Source organism: Abramis brama (genome assembly GCF_963993115.1).
Source record: "Abramis brama genome assembly, chromosome: 10".
In the NCBI taxonomy this organism is placed as follows: Eukaryota; Metazoa; Chordata; class Actinopteri; order Cypriniformes; family Leuciscidae; genus Abramis; species Abramis brama.
Window position 1 is genome coordinate 37,871,761 of NC_139972.1, and position 23,028 is coordinate 37,894,788.

The window sequence follows — 23,028 nt, forward strand, 5'->3', positions numbered from 1 at the left end:
TCCCCCGACTCCTGCTCACTCTTCAACTGTGTTCTCGAAAGACACTTCATCTAGTAACGACTCCATCTAAAAGAGCTGTTATCGTGATATTTAGGGTTTTAGGTAGAGTGCCTCATCATCATAAATTATAAACGCTGAAGTGACGTCAGCGTGAACGCGACTCCCCGAACACACACACGAACGGGTTTGTGAACGATCGCTCGCCGAAGATCTCGAGCATGTTTAACGCGGGGTTTGCGCTCGAGTAAACGCACATATGCTCCTCCGACAACCGCTTCTCTTCACGGGCAGGACGGAGGATGAAACTGCGGACTCGGGCGCGGAGACTGCGGGGTGAGTTAGCGGAGAAAGCTAAAGATAAACTCACTTTTGTTTGCGTCTCTAAGGGGGAGAAACACGGTAACCGACAGCAGCCGATGAATGCTGAATGACGTCAGCAGCAACAAACGGTACATCGCAACAATACAAACAACGTTTTGCCTTCAAATATGCGCTATTTAATGCGGTGATCAAATAGTAAAACATGGCACTACGGCTACAAAATCTAAACCACACAACTATTATTCGTTTGTATGCAACCTACCAAGAGTTATTTGTTTTGATTGAATGAACATTTGAATTAAACGGGAACACTTTACAATAAGGTTCATTAGTTAACATTAGTTGACTACCTTAGAATTAACAATATGCTTCTTTAGCATGTATTAATCTTAGTTAATATTAATTTCAACATTTACTAATACGTTATTAAAATCATTATTTGTTATCATTAGTTAATGCACTGTAAGAACTAACATAAACAAACAATGAACAGCTGTATTTGTATTAACTAACATTAACAAAGATGAATAAATACTGTAACAAATATATTGCACATTGTTAGTTCATGTTAATTAATTAATGTTAACTAATGAACCTTATTGTAAAGTGTTGCCAATTAAACTTTAAAGTTTTTAATGTTGTTTGGTTTCTGGGACACTGATGAAAATGATCATTAAAACCGGTTTCAGGAACTTTAGGTCATAATAGGGTTATTGCTTCATGAGCTGATACGCCATGCTAAAGGATGGATGTCATTAGAACAGTATTAAACCCATTATAATTAGTGTTTTTGGTTTCACTTTATTTTGATGGTTCCTTTAACACATTCTGTTGACTTATAAGTAACACTGCTCTTATATATCTACTAACTCTCATTAGAGTATTAGTAGACTGGTAGGGTTTGGGTTAAAATAAGTTGACATGTAGTTGCAAAGTTACTTATAGTCAAAAGAATGTTCAAAAGGGACCATAAAAAAGGGTATAAAGGGTAACAAAAAAAAAAAAAAAAATTCCTTTCCCTTTGAAACATCACTTATCAGGCTTATGCTACTCTGAATAATGCCTGAACTTCGTATTTTGAGCACTTCTTGCGTTGTTGCCCCTTCATGATGACTCGCTTAATTTAGTCCTAATTTGTAAGTCACTTTGGATAAAAGCGTCTGCTAAATGTAAATGTAACACTTTATTTCGATAGTCCGCTTTGCACATTCTGCTAACTAGAAGTAACTTTGCAACTTCATGTCAACTAACCGTCATTAGAGTATCAGTAGATTATCTGATTAATATCTGCTAACTCTTTATTGTGATTCTCCCCAACAGATATTCTACTGACTATAAATAACTTGGCAACTACAAGTTAACTTATTCTACTAACCCGAACCCTAACCATAACCATCAGTCTACTACAGTCTACTAATACTCTAATGAGAGTTAGTTGACATGTATTTGCAAAGGTACTTATAGTTAGTAGTAGAAAGTCTAAAGTGGACTATCGAAATAAAGTGTTACTGTGTTGTTGTTGTTTTTTTCTTTAGATCTGACTGCGGTAAAATGTCATGCAGTAGCAGCAGCAGTAAGTCCATTTCCCATACATTACATTTAATAGGCTATCACATCAACAGCCAGGCGTGTGATTCTGCCAGATCTGTGATATGTTCCTGTCTGCCTGTGGCACAGCTGACCTCGTGTCCAGCCCGGGTCAGGAGGAGCGTCTCCTGGTCACCCTGCACCTGCTCACCAACCCCGGGGACTCGCTCCTGCTCCAGCTCACTCTGGACCGCCTGCTCCGGTGGGTCCGGCCCGGTCTGCGCCTCTTCCGGGTGTCCGAGCGCGCCTGTCCCCTTCAGGACGACGCCAGGACTGACCTGTGCCCTGTCGGCAGCTTCCCCTCACTCGCGGTGACCATGTTCCTGCACGAGTCTTTCGGGGAGGAGCGTATCCTCAGGGTGCTGGACTTTCTGCAGCGCCCGCCCTGGCAGATCCACCACACGGAGAGCTTTGACGCCAACTCCCCGTCCAGCGCCCCACTGAGGCCCTACCTCCTGCCCAGCCGGGACTTCTCCAGCCTGGGCGCGGGGATGCCGGTGTGGGGGGTGCGGACGGTGCACTACGGAGAGGAGGTGTTGCGAGTGACTCTGCACAGCACCTATGATAACTTTGAGGACGGTGTGCGTTTGTACGAGACGGTTCTGCGGAGGAGGGCGGAGGAGCAGAAGCCCGGGTTCGTCTGGTTCACTCTGCTCACAGAACCGGGCTTCAGCCTGCAGTTGGCCATCAAACAGCTCTCGCCGGGGGTCCGAGTGGAGCCGTGCTGCTCCGCCGTGCTGCAGTTCAGGGTGGGAGAGATCGGACAGCTCGTGCCCTTGCTGCCCAACACCTGCTCGCCCATCAGCTCGACCCGATGGCACACCGAAGACCTGGACGGCAACAAGATCCTCTTTCAGGTGGGTCACGGGAATGTGTTCTGGTTTCTATATCCCCTCTTATACTGGCAAACCAATGGGTTTCTTTAATATATGATATTTGACTTAAATTTACTTTAGTTACTATATATGCTATATATATACAGTGCTATGCATAAGTTTAGACACCCATGCTAAAGTTGACTAAAAAGAGGAATAAAAAATCATCTTTTGGGAATTACTATGCATCCTGATAAAGTTCCCTTGGCCTCTGGAATTAAAATAGCCCCACATCATCACATAGCCTTCACCATACCTAGAGATTGGCATGGAGTACTTTCCATAAGATCATCTCTCAGTGCAAATCAAACCAGCTATTAGGCTAACTGAAATAAAACCATGCCAATCTCTAGGTATGGTGAAGGCTATGTGATGATGTGGGCTATTTTAATTCCAAAGGCCAAGGGAACTTTATCAGGATGCATAGTATCCTGGATCCATGAAGTAACTGGCCTTTAAAAATAAAAATCTGCCTGCCGCTATGGGAATTTAACACAGGGGTGTCCAGACTTATGCACCCTGTATTTTAAGGAACATTTATTTATTTACGATACATTATTTATTCACAAAGAAAATTGGTGTCCTTAAAGGTTGGATTTTTCCTAATTTTTTTAATTAAGGCATTAAGTTTAATTTCCAAAAGATGATTTTTTTATTCCTCTTTTTAGTCAACTTTAGCATGGGTGTCTAAACTTATGCATAGCACTGTATATATATATATATATATATATATATATATATATATATATATATATATATATATATTAGGGGTGAAACGGTACCCTCATGTCACGATTCGATACATATCACGATACTGAAAACACGATACAATATTATTGCGATACTCCAATACATATGGTAAAAGGTTAACAAAAAATGTACTGCTGAGTAAACTGGTAAATTTGGTGTTACATTGTGGGTGTAAATGAATAGGCTTGGACTTTGGAAACCCAAAACACAGGACAATAGAGACGCCAGAATAAAAATATTCATCATTCTGAAGCTGAAAAAACAGAATTATTTTAGACGAATATGCTTGAACTCTGTCACTGACTAGATATATTTATAATAACATAGGCCACTTTTTACTGGTCACAGAAGTTATTTGGCATAATCAGGACCCACAAATATTCCCCCATTGCATTATTATTACATTATATTCAACGTTATATATAGCAGTTTAATGTTAGTACTGACACTAAAACTCTGTAAACTTGATTTTTTTTTTTTTTTCACAAAAAAAAGTATATAAAATACAGATTGTCACCATCCACGATACATGTTGTATTTTTGTATTGCGATATATTGTGGCACGATATATTGTTAAACTCCTAATATATATATATATATATACAGGTTAAGCTATATACTGTATATATACTGAATATTTGTATTAATCAAGTCACCTTTATTTATATAGCGCTTTTTACAATACAGATTGTTTCAACGCAGCTTCACAGTGATAAACAGGAAAATACCAATCAATGATGCAAACTTTTCAAATTCAAAATCTGCCATAAAGCAGATCTAACAAAATATTCTGTGTCATTATTCAGTTAATTCAATAACCGTATAAAGTTCAATTATGAAATTAATTCAATTGAGCTAAAAGCAGCTCGACAGAAGACAATAGTGTCATTATTAATTTTGAGTCAGTTTAATGTTGATTCAATTTAGTTCAATGAAAAAATTCGTCATTTATGAAACAAACTCTAATCAGCTATTTTGTCAAAAGACCAAGTCATCTCAAGTCGAAGGTTGCATATGCTGCAGGTTGTGGGATATGCACAGTGTATTTGCTTGATAATTCATATTGTAATATGTCAAGCATTATTGTTTAAAGGGACACCCAAAATTGAAAAGTCTGTCATCACTTATGTCGTTTTAAACCTGTATGACTTTCTTTCTTCTGCAGAACACAAAACAAGACATTTTGAAGAATGTTGGTAACCAAACAGTTTTGAGACTTTTTTTATTTTATAAATGATGGCAGAATTTTCAGTTTTGGGTGACCGATCCAAATATTATAAGAATTATTTCTATGGATATCCTTGTTTTGCCACTCAAGGTTATAATGTCAAACAAAAGAGTGACCGTGGAGAGATGGAGGCTTTGATATCTAATTGTCTTGCAGCCACAGTTCCCCTGGAGACACACTGAATATGGCATCACTGTGGGATGGGACATGACAGGTTCCATCAGTGTAAAACCACGCGGTGTAAAATATGCTGAGAATGACCAATGAGAGTGTTTCCCAAAACCTGAATTTAGAAGTATTTCAAGTGCATGTATTAGCGAAGTATTAGCGAAATGCACATTCATTCAAGAGTGCAACAAGCAATAAAACATGAGAGGTTGTGTTGATATGAATATAAATGTGTTAATGTGACCATGACGATGAACGTTATTTAGTTAAATGCACTTGGAGGAGCTGGAGGCCGTATTGTGTATTTATTGCTTTCAAACAATATTTTTTAAGTAAAGAAAAATGAATCAAAGAAACCCTGTAACGTGATTTTCCTGAAAGTGACTGAAAGGGACTTTTGCTTTAACCTGTGTGTGTGAGTGCGCGTGTGCTATTTATCACAAATTTTGATATTTTATTTTTATTTTATTTAACCTTTATTTAACCAGAAAAAGCTCTCTGAGATTAAAAATCTCTTTCACAGGAGTGTCCTGGCCAAAAATGTGCAGCAGTACAATCAATTCCATCACAGATAAACATCACACAAACAAATTAAAGACACTTAAAAGAAGTTGCATATTGTTAGATCAACTTCCATTTGCCGGATAACTGATTTGAAATGGTCTAGAGTCAGCAGATTTTCTCATTTTAATTTAGATTGGAGGAAATTCCAATCAAACGGCGCTGCATACATAAAAGACTTCTTACCTCGCTCAGTTCGAGTGAAAGGAACAGAAAGAGTATAAAAGTTTTGCGAACGAAGAAAATAATTCTTGGTAATTTTCTGTTGCATAAAACAACAAAGATAAGAAGGCAACAACCCCAAGATGGCTTTGTAAATAATTAAGTACCAGTGCATTTTTCTTCTGATAGACAGAGAAGGCCAACCTACTCTGTGATACAAAGTGCAATGATGAGTTGAAGATTTACAATCTGATATGAACCCTTAGAGCACCATGATAAACGGCATCTAAGGAAGAAAGAAGATAAGAAGGTGCAAACTGATATACAACATCACCGTAATCAAGGACAGAGAGAAAAGTAGCAGAGACTAATTTCTTTTTTACATTAAAAGAGAAGCAAAACTTGTTCCTGAAATAAAACCCAAGCTTGATTTTCAGTTTATTCTTCAGTTGAGTGATATGAGAGCTAAAAGATAGGGCATCATCAACTAAGATGCCTAGATATTTGTACTCTTTTACTAATTCAATCACTGTACCTTGAAGGGTCTGAAGAGATACTAAATTATTTTCAAGTTTTTTTGAGTTGGAAAATAACATATACTTGGTTTTATCAGTATTCAGAACAAGTTTTAAACTGTGAAGCCTTGACTGAATAATATTAAAGGCTGACTGAAGCTTAGACAAGGCTTGCTGTCCAGAGGAAGCGCTGCTATACACGACAGAATCATCGGCATAAAAATGAAAATTGGCATCCTGAATGTCATAATCAAGGCTATTTATATAAATGGTGAATAAAAGGGGCCCGAGCACCGATCCTTGGGGAACACCTTTGGAAATCTCTAATGAATCAGATTGTTTACCTTCGGCTTGAACACACTGGGTTCTTCCACTCAGATCGTTTTTAAACCAAGGAATAACGTGACTTGATAAACCAACAACCTTCAATCTGTGCAGCAATATTCCATGATCCACTGTATCGAAAGCCTTTGATAAATCAATAAAAAGCGAGGCACAAAATTCACCATTATCCATTGACCCTACAATATCATTTAAAACTTTCAAAATAGCCGTTGTAGTACTGTGTTTTTTGCGAAACCCTGATTGATTGATAGACAACACTTTGTTTGCGTTCAAATAGCATGTCAACTGTTCACTAATAAGACTTTCTAATATCTTTGATAAAACGCAGAGCTTTGAGATTGGCCTGTAATTATTCATTATAGTGGGATCCCCCCCTTTTAGTAAAGGAACAACAAATGCTGATTTCCAAATTTCTGGAATAACACCAGTATTTAAAGAAAGATTAAAAATATAAGTTAAAGCGGATATAATAAAATCTGCTGCCAGTTAATTTTCCTACATTTATCTGCTACATATTAAGGTTGTTTTGAAATTGTCAACTTATCCCACACTGTGCTGATGTGACAAACTACGCTGACTGAAAACATGGACATAAAGGTTACATTTTGTACATGCATTTATTTTAAAGTTGATGTATGCATCTGTTCAGAAATATTTCTAAACCTTACCCCAACTCCACCCCATTAGGAAATTGTATATTTTTAAAGAAAGTCTATTGTTCTAAAACAGCAAATAGCAAGCAAATAATTTGGGAATGACTGAACAAATGTATAAAAGCCATAAACGCATCAAGGATGCATAAAGGGGTCTAGAGAGTGACCTTCTGCAACCTAAAATAACTTCACAGTTGAAGTCCGCAAGACCACACGTGTACATTATTTTGACATTTGATGAGGGCCAGTCACATCAAATGTCATTGTTTCTCATGTTTTGCAACCAAATTTTGTAGATGTCAAGCCTGACGTAACTATATCGTAAATATTTTCTATATTTGACTTGAGTGTTGCGGAGGGGAAAATGAATAATGTCTTAACCCTCATCCTTCCCTCACACTTTGTAACACATCTTTCCCTTGCGGGTCAAAATAGACCCTAAGCCCTCAAATTATTTTTGTCCAGAAAGTTTATTTCATTTTTTATAATATTTGTTTTCTATTTTTTAATGCATTTTTTTTTTGGAGATTTTTTTATTTTATTTGTATTTTTTATTTACCTTTTAAATGACTAGATTTGATCAATAAATAATAAATAATTTAAGCACATTCCTCACATTCTTTCAACTTAAATTCAAAATAACTCACAATTTCATGCATAACTTTTAATTCAGCTCAAAATATCTTACATTGTCTTTGCCGACCTCTTGTGGAAAAAAGAAATATAACATGATATTTCATGACTCTATCCACTAGATGGCCTTATAGCTCTATATGGAGCAAATGAGCTGTTCTGCTGGGTGCTAAAGTCAGTTTTTCTTCAGGATGCATTCAGATACACATGTAGACTTTATAACATAATATTTTACTATAGTTTTAGCATTTTTTGTTTGAATTTTGAGCATTTGTAGGTTGTTCTATGTGTACTGAAGCATTCCTCGCGTTTCATTAATTTTTTGTTAAGGATTTGTTACTTTTTTTTAAATTCAACCACAAAACAGCTCGAATCCATTGCATTTTTTTTTTTTCGTGTGTGTGTATTCGTGGTTCAAGTGCGACAAAAGTCCTAGGGTCTTGGACCCCTCTGATGAACACAAAAACGAGTTTGGGGTCAAAATGACCCGAGGGAAGGATGAGGGTAATCAATTACACAAAGCTACTAGACAATTGCAATTGCACGATTATATATCTTTTTACTTTTTGTGGTAAAACATAGTATAGTGTGGTTTTGGAATGACTTGAGGGTAAAGTAAATAGTGCCTGCATTTTTTTTTAATGGCAACTGTTCCTTAAAAGTGCGAATTGTGTTGAACTGATAAAGTGTGGCCTCTTCTGCAGGTTCGCGCCCCAGCTCAACCCCAGGCGCTCCTCACGTCTGCGTTTCCCCTGAGCTGTCCCAGGATGCAGCTGAGGAACGGGGCGGCTGCCACCACCCCCTGCAGGAGGCCGTCCCGTGTGAAGGAGCAGCCTGTGGGACGGTGTCCTCGAGGGTTGAGGTCAGTGGCGTGTGGTCGGGAGAGTGTGGGATCAGACGGCACCTGCAGCACTCCTCCGGGAAGCTCCTGTTACTCGTCCCAGCGCAGCAGCCCGGCAGGCCAGTCCGTGAACTGGTGTGAGCCGGCGGTAACCTCTGACACCTCTACATCATGCCTTCTGCTGGAAGAGGAGGAGCCTGAGACCAACGTGGACACGGGCTGTGCTGTAGGAGTGTCTGCGCTGGTGACCCTGTCCCGGGACCTGAAACATGTGCTGTCTGAGCCGCAGTGGACCTCTGAAGCAGAGACTCGCGCTTCGCCGTGTCAGAGTCGCCATCAACACGCACAAGCCGAAGAGTTCTTCATTTGACCATTCCCATTGGGAAAGCAGCACATATTTACATGAATCATTTGGCAGATGCTTTTATCCAAAGCAACTTAAGGCCCCGATATAAATAATTTCTTGTTCTTTACTCAAGGGTAAAAAGAAGTTCCCGAAACCGCCCACACTGCTGAGAGCGGCGTTTAGATGAATATGCAAATATGTGCTGCATGCTTTCCTCTCAATAGCAAAATAAACACAACAAAAAGGACAGCGGAGAGAACAGTAGTCGAGAAAGCATCTGATCATAGCGATCTGGATATGTTTGCACAAGCTCTGCAATTCAGCAGTCCAGTAAAGTCACGTCACCTTTATTAATACAGCACTTTATACAATAAGCAAGCAGGTATACAGTATTAAACATGGAGCAACTGTCAGTGTGTCTTTAAATAAGAATTACAACTTATTTTTCTACTATACAGCAGTGTGTTCATGTTTTTACTCGTGTCTGACCTTGACGGACTCAACAGAAGAAATGAACTGGAGAAGATTTCCATGTCAAAGAAGGCGGAGCCTCAGCACACACACACCTATTACATCATCGCCACCGACCAATGGTAGTTCGTTTACCAGCCAGAGTAAACTTTGCCCTAAAGTTTCCGTAAACCTGTTTTGAACTAATTTGGTTCTGGTCTGATTTTTTTTTAAAATGACGTCTCACCAGTTCATTCTTCGATTTACGCTTGAAGTGCATCGGCGCCTTTACAGTGCATTCAGTTCATTGTATCAGTTCATGCATTCCCTTTCATGGTAGATTACGTAATATCAATATATGATCATTTAATATAATTTCTTAATTGCATTTTGTCTTTTGCATAGGCTATAATAGTTCAAAAGTCCATGTTTGAAATGATTCTATTTTCCATTTTAATGCAAATTCTATGATCAACACGACTATTTCATTTAGATGAATTGTTAAACATGAAGTCGATATTGAAATTTCCAGAATATCTTTTGGTATGTCCCCCTTTAGCTTTAAATGGACTCCACAAGAAAGGAGACACATACAACACAGGATTTTGTGAATAGTATTTTAGTGGCGTTGAAATTGTCAGATGATGTAATGTTAGTGTCAGTTTAATCAGAACACACACTGAGAACGTTGTTCAGGATGTGTTCAAAAAGGAATACTGGTAAAGAAATCCTGCTAATAGGAGTACCGCTCAGTGAATAGTTTTTAGTTTTTTAAAAATCATTTGAAATTTCCTCATGTAATCTGCTCCGGTTGAATACTACACATCCTGCCAAATGTCATGGATCATCCTGGATTCCTGAAGTCTGCTCCGGGAGGGTCACTGTCCTGCAGAGTTTAACACACCTGAACCAGCTGATCAAGCTCTGACGAGAAACTTCAGACGGGTGTGTTGAGGCAAACTCTGCAGGACACCTCCGCTGTAGTGCACGAGCCAAATATGATTAACTTGTTAAAGTTGTAAACAGACATTGTATAAAATGTAGCGAGTAAACCCTAGTTAGCAGGTTTTATGTTATTCTGTACACAGCACTGTATTTGTCTCAGAACTATTATAGTATGTCCACTAAATTATTATTACCACTAAAAATGAAATCTCAGCAGGAAAAAATACTTTTTAGAGTGTATTTTGATATTTTACTGCAATTTTACGAAATGTGTAATTAAATATGTAGTACTTTGTATTTCATTACAGTTATTACATATCAAATAATGTCATTGTATGTTGGTAGCAAACTAATTTAATAATTATGTATGAAGGATGTTTGGAATAAACTAGAGAAGTGTTGTTTGATTTAATAGACTCAGAAATCACAAATTCGTCTGTTTCTTTTTCTTGGCTGCTTACATCTGTTCTTCTTTCTTTATGTTTTCAAATTTGTCTAAATGTGTTCCCCGAGTGATGATATTTTGACTTTGCATCTGTTTTATGAGGCTGTATGTTAGCCAGATCTGGTGTCTGAGCCTCCGGCTGCTTCTGAAACAGAAAGCTGCGTTCTAGGATCTCGGCTGCCATTGAAGACCGCCTCAATCTGGAGAATCCTTGAGCTTTCACTTCGTATTTTCACGCCTGACTGTGGAGGAAACCTTTCTGACATGCTAGACAGTCTCGTTCTAGTGTTCAGGGTTAAGGGGGAGTCTAGATGCCTCAGAAGGACACAGTCTCACAGGGATGAAGCGCCTACAATGTCATCTTTAACATTTGAGCACTCAACATCACTCTACACCAAGGCTGAATTTATTTGTAAAAACAGTAATATTGTGAAATGTCATTAAAATTTAAAATACTAGTGCAAAATGCCCGTGCAAAATCAGTTTTTGTGTGTGTTTTTAGTAATTGTTGGTTTGGTGCCCATGAAAGAGACTGAACGCATTGAGTTCAGGGAGCAGGCTAGGTTACTACAAATGATGGCTGTGAATAAAATATAATATTCAGAAGTAAACAGTGTAGCTGACTGAGTGTTTATGTATACCACAACCTTCTAAGTGCTAGTGCAAAATGCCCGTGCAAAATCAGTTTTTGAGTGTGTTTTTAGTAATTGTTGGTTTGGTGTGTTTGAGTGCTCATTGTTACAATTACACAGCAAAAGTTCAGTGACATTTTTATTTGTGCATGGTAGAAAGCACACAATGAACTCTGAGAAAACGCTATGCTTGAGCAAACAGTTTGTGCATAGGCAACTACAAATGATGCCCGTGAAAGAGACTCAACACATTGAAAAGGATATGCTTAGTTGGTAAATAGCATTTACACAGTCAGTAGCGATAATGTTAAGCGCACCAGAATTAAATATAATATTCAGAAGTAAACAGCTGACTTACAGATTCAGTTAACATCCACAAATGAATAAGCGTGTCGACTCAGGGAGCAGTGCAAAGTGCCCGTGCAAAATCAGTTTTTGTGAGCTGATCGCAGTCAAAAAAGTTCAGGAGATATTTCTTAGCAATGGCTGATTTCAACAGTTTCAATATGATAAAAAATAACTTTTAAATTGATTCAATGGATTAATTGCATTTTGAAAAAAAAAAAGTGTCATGAATTTATTGCATTTTTGGGAAAAAATAATCCGTTTTTATAATAAATCTTTGAAAATCAAAATCTGGATTTGAATTTTTTATGTTATTATAACCTAAAGATGCTATGTGGAAGTTTGAAACAGAAATGTATCACGATTTGAAACCAAACTATAATATTCAGAAGTAAACAGTGTAGCTGACTGAGTGTTTATGTCAGAATGTTTATTTTTAAACCACAACCTTCTAAAAATGATATATTTAACCATATCTTTTGCATTTCTCATCCAAACAACGTCAAACTTGGCACTGCACTTACTCGTGCCCGTGGCAAGACACCTGTCGAGTCTGAAATCCATCGGACTAACGGTTCGAGAGATATGCGAGTAACAGACACACACACAGACAGACAGACAGACGTTTCTGTAATTTATAGATAGATATTCACATGGGAAACTATTTTAAAATGTAATTTAATCCAGTGACAATCACATGATCCTTCAGAAATCATTCTAATATGCTGATTTGCAGCTCAGTTATTATCAGTTATTAAATTCAAAAGGATTTAATGGACCTGAGCTAACATGAACTAACAATGATCAGTTGTATTTTTTTAAACTAATGTTAACAAAAAATAACTATGGTAACAAATGTAGCTTTTGCTCATTGTTAATGTTGGTTAATGCATTAACTGACTTTACTTTATTGTAAAGTGTTGCCTATTGTTCTTTATAATTCTTTATAACACTTGAATCACTTTATGCAGTTTTTGTGTGTATTGCTTTATTGGATTTAAATATAATTTTAGAGTTCTTTTTGTTTTAAGAAAAATATATAAAACCTGTTATTGTTTGAAAACGCTTATTTCAATATTGTGATAATACCAAATATATTAGGTCAAATTCCTAAAAAAATAAATAAAATAAAAATGATTGGGTCACGGCTTAATGTCCATGGGAAAATGTGGGTCCCATGGCCAAACCAGTTGAGAACTGCTGGTACAGTATAAGGGACAATTTCAGATACAGCCGTAGTGTCTTAGTGACTGTTCAAAGTCTTGTTTGTTGAATATTTAAATATTGTAAAAAAATAATAAATAAAAAATCAGCTTGGTCATTTATATGTAATTTTCCTTATAATGGCAGTAATTCTAAATGTACAGATTTAACCAATAAAAGTAAGACATTGCACTCATGATGTGGCCTAATGCTGCGTGACCTTGAAATGGAATGGGAATATGACATCTATGAAGAACAATCCTCTTCATACAGGTCTCTGGTAAACTTGTTTGGGGTCACAGTCACACCACGCAAGAAAAATCTGTCCTTCTGTCAAAAACTCACTAGTGTGTATGTTGTGCAATCAAAATGGATGATTGCATATTCAAATGACTAATTATCCCATGCTTTATTTTATTTGTCACTGAGTTATTTTTTTTAATCAATTTTAATATCTTTGTTACTGTGAAGATGTTTCATTCAAAAGGAGTCGATAAAACATAATTATGTGGCCAAGACACAAACTGAAAAAATATATTCAAGCTCTACAACTATGATGTCACAAACACATTCTATAGAACTCTCCTGAGCAAAAGTCCCACAAAGACACAATCCTGTGGTGACCTAGTGATGGAGAATGAAGCCTGCATGCCTGTTATCATCAGTGTAATCAAGACTTTGTTTGACCTCAACATGGATGAACCACGTCTGCCCTCATCGATCCTATTGGCCATCGGAGGATTTAGTGACGGCGTTCCCACCAATGAGATTGAGGCATACGATGCGAAGGCAGACTGCTGGGTCAGTGTGACTCAAGAGGGTGACCATCCCAGAGCCTATCATGGAACAGCAGTCCTGGATGAGTTTGTCTACTGTATTGGTGGTTTTGATGGTGTGGATTGTTTCAATTGCGTGAGGAAATTCAATGTTATCACTCAGACTTGGCATGAGGTGAGTAATGCTGTAGGTCAACATGTAACTTTAATTTAGCTTCCTTTACAAAACAGTATTGTGGTACAGTGATGGTACCGGATTGTACTTTGATATGGACCATAGTGCTGAATGATGTGCTGTACTCCACATTACTTCAAAGAATACCACTGTATTACCGTATTACATGTCTAAAAAGTGGTAAAACCATGATACATTTTTTTGTTTTTTTGTGCTCCAGCAATTGTTGTAGCTTTGTATAATATAATAATAATTGTATTATTGTACTAATTTTCAACTGATAGCACAGAACCAATGAGATGGTGTATTGGTGTGTGTTCGCACACTGATGTATTTGGTGTGTTGTAGGTGGCCCCCATGAATGAACGCCGCTGCTTTATAAGTGTTGCTGTTCTGGACGGGCTCATTTATGCCATTGGTGGTTTTGATGGACAACAAGCGCTTAAAACTGTAGAGCGCTACGATCCAAACACCAATCAGTGGACAATGATGGCACCCATGAATGGAAAGAGGAGTAGCGCCAGCGCCACCTCACTGCAGGGCAGGGTAAGAGCACTTACCCATGATTCAACACTCTTCTGCTGGAGACTCTTAATGCCTGTAAAGCATGAAGGAAATCTGAAATAGAGATATGGCATAAGGAATAGTGTTAAAATGGAAAGGAATATCATAAAATTTACTGAGTGTTTTAAACACTGCTTTTCTGATCAGTCTGTGATGATTGTGCACGAACATCATGCATGTTATGTTTGTGTTTGTCAGATTTATATCTGTGGTGGTTGGACTGGGACCGAGTGTCTCTCCTCTGCTGAGAGCTTCAACCCTGAAACAAACCAGTGGACTCTCATCGCTCCCATGAGTAGACGCCGCAATGCTGTTGGTGTGATCGCTTATGCAGATCTAGTGTATGCTGTGAGTATTGAACACAGTTTTATAGTTTTAATTAACTATGATAACCATGACACAAATACAGAAATATGGAACAATCACAGTTTAAAGGTTGCACGTATGTAAATGCATGCATGGATGTGCATATACAAATAAAAAGTGTATTTATTTAAAGGTTGGTGGTTCTGATGAAGATAATGCCAGTTTTTTGCGGAGTGCGGAGGCCTACAATCCGCTCACTAACATCTGGACTGATGTTGCATCAATGAACAACCCACGCTGCTACTTTGGCATTGAGGTGAGATGTGGACAGTTAAAATCTGTATCTGGTGAAACTACGAAATAATTTGATGATAATGAATATGGGGGACTTTGTTTTTGCTTCCATATTGAGAAAAATTGGAAAGTTGCACCCTAAAATCGTAGAAGGCTTCGAAGATCAATGTGTGCCAAAACATTCTAACTATGTTTAAATTAAGTGATGCATCTATAATAAGATTTATTCATGTAAAGTTAAAGACATTAGCTGTACATTATTTCTTTTCCTTTTTCCTTTCCTCAAAATCCAGGTAGTTAATGATCAGTTGTTTGCTGTCGGAGGCTTTAATGGATTCAGCTACATCTCTGATGTGGAGCACTACGATGAGAAGACAGATCAATGGTAACTTCCACAAACACTAAATCTTACAGATCACTTTACACTGCATTAGATATAAATATAAGTCTAAAAGTCTAATACAGACTATATTTCATTGCATTCCTTGCATCTGTTTTCTATACAGGTTTGATGCAAAAAGAATGGCCAATTCCCGCTGTTCTCTGAGCTGTTGTGTAGCATCAGGATTGCTAACCTACGAGACCTCAGACGAGTCTGACAGTGAATGATCTCCCTCTAGCAGATCTGACAATCTGACTACAAATGGAGTGTCATGACTCCTGAATAAATGCATTCAAAAAAATGGCTGTATTCTATGGAGCTATTCTTGTGCCAATAAAAATGAACGTAGCTTTTCAAGAAACTAATGAAAATATAAATTGAAACTAAATAAATTATCTCTAAAACTGAAAAAGAATAAATCGCAGGCAAATTTTTTGACTTCGTTTTTAATACACTGCATGTTTTGCTAACTGTTTCTCATATTTCAATCGCTGATCTGAACTTACAAATGCGCTTCCAGAGTTTTCATTTACGCTTCTGAAGTTTTCGTTTACGCTCCCTGAGTTTTCGTTCGCTGTTCTGACACATTTCTCTCGTGGGGGCGGGGCTAGTAGCAGTGTGTTCTCATTGGTTACTGAGCTTTTGATTGATCGCGTCGTGACCTGGAAGTGAAGACGTCAGTGTTTATGTGTGGATGTGAGCGTCTGTAATCGCAGCTTTCTATTTCATTTTAGTGATATTAAGTTTATATCTGTATTTATTTGCTGCTACACTATATTGTTGAGATGATCTCTTATAGAAGGAATAGTACAGACGAATGATATTTATCATTAGTCATCGTCGCTATATCAGGAGGATACTGGATAACGTTAGCCTACTCGTGGTAAGTCTGATTTTTGTTTTGTTTTTAATACTATACTAATACTATTTATAATACAGTACTGGCCTTTTTCAGGTGGAGAGGCATTTTAGAGCTCAGTGAGAGCCCATAACATTATACAGCTGAGCTGTGTTGTCTTGATTTAACTGTTAGCCCAATCATTAAATGACTTGTTTATCTACATTCGGTTACAGTCTTCGATTAGATCATATTTGCTTCGATTAGATCATATTTCCCCACAGCCACCCCAAACAACATTGAGCTAGAGTACTGTACAGTAGCCTATCTGTACTGTATCAGTCAATGACCGATGCCATAGGACCAGAGCGCTGTCAATCACTGCCTGATTTAACTTTGGCAATGTAAAGCCTTTTTACCATGCCAATAAAGCGATTTAAACCTGAATTTCTCAATTGCTGATTAATTTGCGATGCAAAGTTTTTGAAAGAGGAGAGACACGACTTGACCACAGACCACGTCTCTGTTCGTAATATGTAAACACTCAATTATTTTGAAGTATCGCCCTGGTTGCAATATTTATTCTGATTACTTTTGTGTGATAAAGATGACTGATAAAGCTATTATATGTATCTAGTATGAGTAACAAATTGCTTTTTCTGTGTCCATATTTGACTAATAATAATGAAAAAAGTGCACTTCAAATGAACATTTCTTTGACAAATGTTAAATCTTTAATAGTCTTTAATAATAAATATATGTCCAAATTAAAAACTTAATACATGCAAGTAATTATGACTGAAAACATCCAGCAACTAGGGAATACACATCCATATGTTTATATATAGGGCAATACAGCCATCTACTGGTTACACAACAGTATTACAGATGATAAATGCTGCTTGACTACGGGGTAAATATTTAGTACTGTAAAATCCCTTAAATATAAATATAATAAATATTTTAAGTCTGCAACGTGTTACTGTATGGGGAGTTCAAAGCAGTTTGTATTGTTAGATTATAATACATTTCCTCTCTCATTTTCCAGGGAGTGGAGCAACATTTCCATAAACAAAATTCTGATGCTGACACAGAGGATGGAGTGATAATACCAGAGATCCACTGTCCCTAACAGACAATAATCTTACTTTGCTCAGACACATCACCTTTGAATGACTGGGATCTTGATCTTCAGACACCTGATTTATTTTAATATAAACTAGCAAATATTTCAATTTCCTCTAGATTAAAACAAACACAGTTCACAAGTACACAAGAGGTATCACTTTATTCTTATTAATCTATGCTGATCTTGGATTAGCATACCAATAGCATATAAATGTTGAGGGGATAGTTCACCCAAAAATACAATTCTCTCTTATTTTACTCACCCTCATTCTGTCCCAGATGCATTTTACTTTCTTTCTACAGATAAACACGAATTAAGATTGTAAGGAAAGTAATCCATCTCTGCGAGTCCTAAAGACGCTTTAAAAACCACACACAGTGACTGTGACGGTAATCCATGCGACCTCAGTGGATGAGTCAATGCCTTCTGAAGTCAAACAATAGGCTAGATAAAAGAAATACTAATAATGTAAACTGTTTTAACTATTAAAAATCTTACATACATGGGTTACAATCCACTTGTATTATGGACTCACAGAGATGGATTATTTCCTTAAATATCTTTGTCTATGTTTATGTCAAGAAGAAAGTCATATACATCTGGGATGGCATGAAGGAGAGTAAATGATGAGAGAATGCTCATGTTTTGGGTGGACTATCCTCGTACTGCTTGCAAGGGTGTAGATTTGGTTTGAACATTGGGGGGGTTGAAGTTTGGGTCTGCATATTTTTCATGTGATCATGGTATAAATATTGGGGGGGTTGTAATGCATAGATTTAAAGATTTAAATACAAATATAAAATGTATATTAATTTTTAAAATGTATTCTATATTTGTAATTGTGCATTTTGTATAGTAATGTATATCATGAGAATACTGTGCATTACGTGTATATTATGCAGTTAATGTTTTGTGGATTCTGGTCTTTCCGGTCACAACATAATTGCATCCAAGACCTTCACTCTGATACTTGTGTATATGCTTTAGTGACAATAAAGAATGTAAATTTATTTGAATTCATATTTTCAATTACATTAATTTAACTGGTTGTATAAGTCACGATTGAAACGGTTGATGATTGTTAAAATATATTTACAATTTGAAATGTTAGCAGATAGTGTTAATTAAATGAAATAACTAAATACAATTATCAATTTAAAAAAAATGGCAACAAGAACATTCTTTGTGTGACATATGTAATGAAATGCCCTTTGAGGTCTGTATCTGACAGCAGGCCACGACTGTAATTTTCATTTTGTTTAAATTCTTCTTATTTAAGTGATCATTAATTTTGATGGTGTAAACGTATATCATGCTAACGATGAGTAGTGTGATGGCCATGGTTGCCAACCTTGATTACCTGGTTGAAGTTTGACTTTCTTGACGGCTGAATATATCACACACGTTTGCTAGTATTCTCTTTAAATTGTAACAGCTGAACCTAATCAGAGCCTAACATGCAAAATAATCATCAGGAATAAACAAATATTCTCCGAAAACATTGGACACTACAATATTTTAAGTATTATATACAGTACTTTAATGTGCAATTACACCTGAATAGACTGAATAGATCTCTTGTGCTCCTAAAAAGATTCTGCCAACTAAGTAGTAGCAGCAGGTAAATACAGATAAAATTAAAAAACAAACATAACTTAATATCACTAAAATGAAATAGAAAGCTGCGATTACAGACGCTCACATCCACACATAAACACTGACGTCTTCACTTCCAGGTCACGAAGCTATCAATCAAAAGCTCAGTAACCAATGAGAACACACTGCTACTAGCCCCGCCCCCACGAGAGAAATGTGTCAGAACAGCGAACGAAAACTCAGGGAGCGTAAACGAAAACTTCAGAAGCGTAAATGAAAACTCTGGAAGCGCATTTGTAAGTTCAGATCAGCGATTGAAATATGAGAAACAGTTAGCAAAACATGCAGTGTATTAAAAACAAAGTAAAAAAAATTGGCCTGCGATTTATTCTTTTTCAGTTTTAGAGATAATTTATTTAGTTTCAATTTATATTTTCATTAGTTTATTGAAAAGCTACGTTCATTTTTATTGGCACAAGAATAGCTCCATAGTATTCTAGATGTTAAACTTTCTCTCAGGTGTAGTGTTGTTCATTTAAAAAATTAAACCTTGCAAGGGATCTCTACAGCTCAACAAACAAACATATAATATTGAGAATTATTTTTACTGAGTAAACTATTTATTGCTTTATTAACCCTTTAGAATTCCTGCAAAATTTGCCCTAAAACTCCTAAAAAGGCATACCCAAAATACATTGGATGCTGTTCTTGAACCATTTGGAGTACATGCATGGTCTCTTTTGAAAGGGGACACTTTGAGGTTTGTTGTTGTTTGTACATGTGTAAAACACTCATTATCTAAGATTGTTATCGACTTTTAAATTTGGCTTGGTAAGGCTTCATGCTGTGATCCCACTGTGTTTTCCAGCTAATACCTCCCAGCTATAGTTATCTGCAGGCATCTGTTTACAAAAAAAAAAAAAAAAAATGTAGGTGGAAATTTTTTCACCCTTTTTTTAGTGTGTTCAAAGTTCTATTACTCAATACCAGTAAGACTTACAGTGATTCTGACTGTTTAGGAACAAACCTCAAAGTGTCCCCTTTCAAAAGAGACTGAAACCATACTCCAAATGGTTCAAGAACAGCATCCAATGTATTTTGGGAATGCCTTTTTAGGCGTTTTAGGGCAAATTTTGCAGGAATTCTAAAGGGTTAAGGGTAATCAGTAATAAATAATGGTTGTTATTATTATCAATGTTGAAAACTGTTTTTGTTGCTTAATACTTTTTGGAAACTGATTCCTTTTAATGAAGATTCTTTGCAATCTTTTGTAACATCATTAATGTCTTAATGTCTGCTGATGCTGTTAGTTAAAAGTATTAATTTCTATTTATTGTTTTAGATCTTACCCCAAACATTTGAATGGTAGTGTATCACAGTTTCCCAAAAATATTTGAAGCAACTGTTTTCAACATTGAACTGTTTTCAATCATATTAGAGTGATTTCTGAAGGATCATGTGACACTGAAGACTGGAGTAATGATGCTGAAAATGTAGCTTTGATCACGGGAATAAATTACATTTTAAAATATATTCAAGTAGAAAATAGTTCATTTTATAATTGTCATAATATTTCACAACATTACTGTTTTACTAGCCTATGTTTTTGATCAAATAAATGCAGCCTTGGTGAACAGAAGAGACTTAAAGAAAAAATCTTAAAGTCCCCCTGTAGTCAATCATTTTATCCCTTAAAACTCATCTTTGATCACCAAAATGACATTAATTTCTTCATGTCTTAAAACTACACCCTTGCCTCATTTAGTATACGTGGTGAATGAATTTGCAAATGAGCCCCGCCTCCACTCACTCACAGCAGTTTTAAGGAGAAAATAAAATACTCAGCAATGGTGTTGACATGAATTTACACATGGTTTGTCTTAAAGGCACACTATGCAAGATGTGTACCTTAATATAACAGCTTCGAAATCGTTTCGATGACGGCGCTGGCAAAACCAGCAATGCAAGTTTGAGAGGTGGCGCCCCAACAAATCTCACAAGAATCACAACTTGCTTTACGGCACGACGTCACATACATCAACAACATATGAAGCAGCCTCTGTGGAAGACACTAGCACGCATTTCAGTCGTGAATCATGGCAGAGTCGACGAAGAAAACAAAGCGCAGTCGGAAGAGTGCAGAGACGGCTCTGCGTGAGTGGTATTTATGACAGTAACATTAAATAGACTATGGAGACTCTAGGGGTCGCTGTTTGAGAAAAACGGAAACTGCATAGTGTGCCTTTAAAGCAGACATATAAACAACATTTAAAGCTTGATTTTCATCACAGGGCGACTTGAACTCTTTGTTCGCCAGAGTACATCACTTTGCCAAGCTCTTGTTGCATTTGTAGATTGTTTTTCAGTCCTTTTCCCAGACAAAACCTTTATGCCTTACATTAATTGCACATATCCCAAACGCCTCTTAATATTGTGAATCTAGTTTGACTGCCTCTTCTGGTCAGAGTAGCTCATTATGATGGAGTCGTGTGGCAGCCGATCCATGGCAGCCTCTCTTCCCACTGTCCAGTCGCAGTAATGCTCAGCTTCCCAGGATCAAACCTCCAGAACTGCTGCTCTTTAAAGAAATACAGTTTTCCATCGGGCCGAGTCAAGGCGCCGTTTACCCCCCGGGGAACACCCTTCCAGTCCCTCAGAGCACGAGGGTAGTACGGCTCAATGCTCAGAGACTCCAGGTTCAGGACAAAGTAGCGGGACTCTTTGAAGAGCACCATGTGGCCCAGAGGCTGGTAGAAGAAGGCGCAGTCCGGGTGCGAAGGTAAGCCCAGTTTACTGTTCTTCCTGGGGAATCCAGGGTCCAGATCAGAGCCTGAGTAACGCCACATCCGTCTTCCTACCAGGAGAAAAAACATGGAGATGTGTTGAGAATATGCTTCTTTAGAGGAATAGTTTACCTAAAAATGACCTTTACTCACTCTTAGGTTTTATTAACGAATTAATAATAACAAATTATACAAATACTAGTATATCAAATACTATACCCAGATACACACTCATGTAAACTGATATACACTCTATAGCAAATCTTAACTGCTTGATTGTTTATATTGTCGCAAAATGCTAATTATATATTCGCCAGGCAATTTATTGTACATCCAACGTTATATGCATACATAGAATACACTCACTTAAATTAATTCTACTATAGAAAATATTTTATATTGTCACAAAATGTGTTATCTAGTCTGTTATCGCATTGCTCTATATATAAAGATGGAAAGCAGCTTTATCCACAAACATACAGTACACTTGTAACTCATGTTGTATATTCGTAAAAAGTAAACTTTAGTATCTCACAGCTCTAATCTGCTAAATGTGACTATAAGGCATTCAGATTTTAATATTTTATAAACATTTGCAGCATCATGATTTTCTGTAAAGCTGCTTTGAAACAGTGTATTGTGAAAAGCGCTTTATAAATCACTTTGAATTGTATCAGTCCTTTATGACTTCTTCTGTGGAATATTAAAATGGTTTGTTTTTCTGTTCACAGTGCTGTTTTCCAAAAGCCTATGGAACGCTTGTTCACAACAAAAACATCAGTATGGCTATATGAATGATAAAATTCATATAAATAAATAAAGTTATAAACGTAAGTTCAGGAGGAGCCTTAGGCCATGTGTCCGCCAAAGCTGTGGGCGCTCGAGAGCGTTTTGGCAGTGTCACGGTGTCAGGTTGTGTTCTCCAGAAGTCCACTAGATGTCCTCCTTCCCCACGGTGTCTGTCACATTTTGAACTACATTCCCCACGATCCTTGTCTCTTCATTGCACTCAGCTGTCCCTTGTCACTAATTATTGCACTCAGCCAATTCCCCATTAGCATTGTCATTTCCCTGTGTATATAACCCTGTCTGTTTTAGTATGTGTCACGGAGTCCTTGTTGTTTGTATCACACCACTTCCGAGTTCTGTTCTTGCCGTTTGTTTTGTTCCTGTTTATGTT

At 37.1% G+C, this 23,028-nt stretch overlaps 3 protein-coding genes across 4 annotated transcripts in view; 2 read left to right on the forward strand and 1 right to left on the reverse strand.

Moving 5' to 3' along the window:
* Position 1: 1 nt before the first annotated feature.
* On the forward strand, positions 2-11,287 carry fam124b (family with sequence similarity 124B). Of its 2 annotated transcripts, none has more exons than XM_084126528.1 (4): positions 2-333; positions 1,857-1,894; positions 1,999-2,765; positions 8,503-11,287. In XM_084126528.1, exons 1-4 carry the CDS (start codon positions 257-259, stop codon positions 9,007-9,009), a joined length of 1,389 nt encoding a protein of 462 aa, XP_083982654.1. In that variant the 5' UTR covers positions 2-256; the 3' UTR covers positions 9,010-11,287. The 2 variants fall into 2 exon arrangements, with proteins under 2 accessions (XP_083982654.1, XP_083982655.1); XM_084126529.1 differs by having other exon boundaries at positions 142-449; positions 8,503-10,809.
* A 3,738-nt stretch (positions 11,288-15,025) lies between these two features.
* LOC311091119 (kelch repeat-containing protein kel-10-like) lies at positions 15,026-15,810 on the forward strand. The gene is made up of 3 exons (XM_084126886.1): positions 15,026-15,142; positions 15,414-15,505; positions 15,627-15,810. The coding sequence occupies exons 1-3, from the start codon at positions 15,110-15,112 to the stop codon at positions 15,727-15,729; spliced, it is 228 nt and encodes a 75-aa protein (XP_083983012.1). The 5' UTR covers positions 15,026-15,109; the 3' UTR covers positions 15,730-15,810.
* A 4,790-nt stretch (positions 15,811-20,600) lies between these two features.
* mmp28 (matrix metallopeptidase 28) overlaps positions 20,601-23,028 on the reverse strand; it is a 29,667-nt gene continuing 27,239 nt past the window's right edge. The window contains exon 8 of the mRNA XM_084127636.1: positions 20,601-21,919. Within this exon, the coding sequence (XP_083983762.1) occupies positions 21,540-21,919 (380 nt within the window). The 3' untranslated portion in view covers positions 20,601-21,539. The remainder of the gene's footprint in view (positions 21,920-23,028) is intronic.

What these genes read in the sequence shown, in the direction of transcription:
- fam124b (XM_084126528.1), top strand. Translation starts at nt 257, where the DNA reads ATGCTCCTCCGACAACCGCTTCTCTTCACGGGCAGGACGGAGGATGAA. An exon ending in TCGGGCGCGGAGACTGCGGG is followed by an intron (nt 334 to 1,856) that starts GTGAGTTAGCGG and finishes TTTTTTCTTTAG; the next exon opens with ATCTGACTGCGGTAAAATGT. An exon ending in GCAACAAGATCCTCTTTCAG is followed by an intron (nt 2,766 to 8,502) that starts GTGGGTCACGGG and finishes CCTCTTCTGCAG; the next exon opens with GTTCGCGCCCCAGCTCAACC.
- LOC311091119 (XM_084126886.1), top strand. Translation starts at nt 15,110, where the DNA reads ATGAACAACCCACGCTGCTACTTTGGCATTGAG. An exon ending in GCTGCTACTTTGGCATTGAG is followed by an intron (nt 15,143 to 15,413) that starts GTGAGATGTGGA and finishes CTCAAAATCCAG; the next exon opens with GTAGTTAATGATCAGTTGTT. An exon ending in GATGAGAAGACAGATCAATG is followed by an intron (nt 15,506 to 15,626) that starts GTAACTTCCACA and finishes TTTTCTATACAG; the next exon opens with GTTTGATGCAAAAAGAATGG.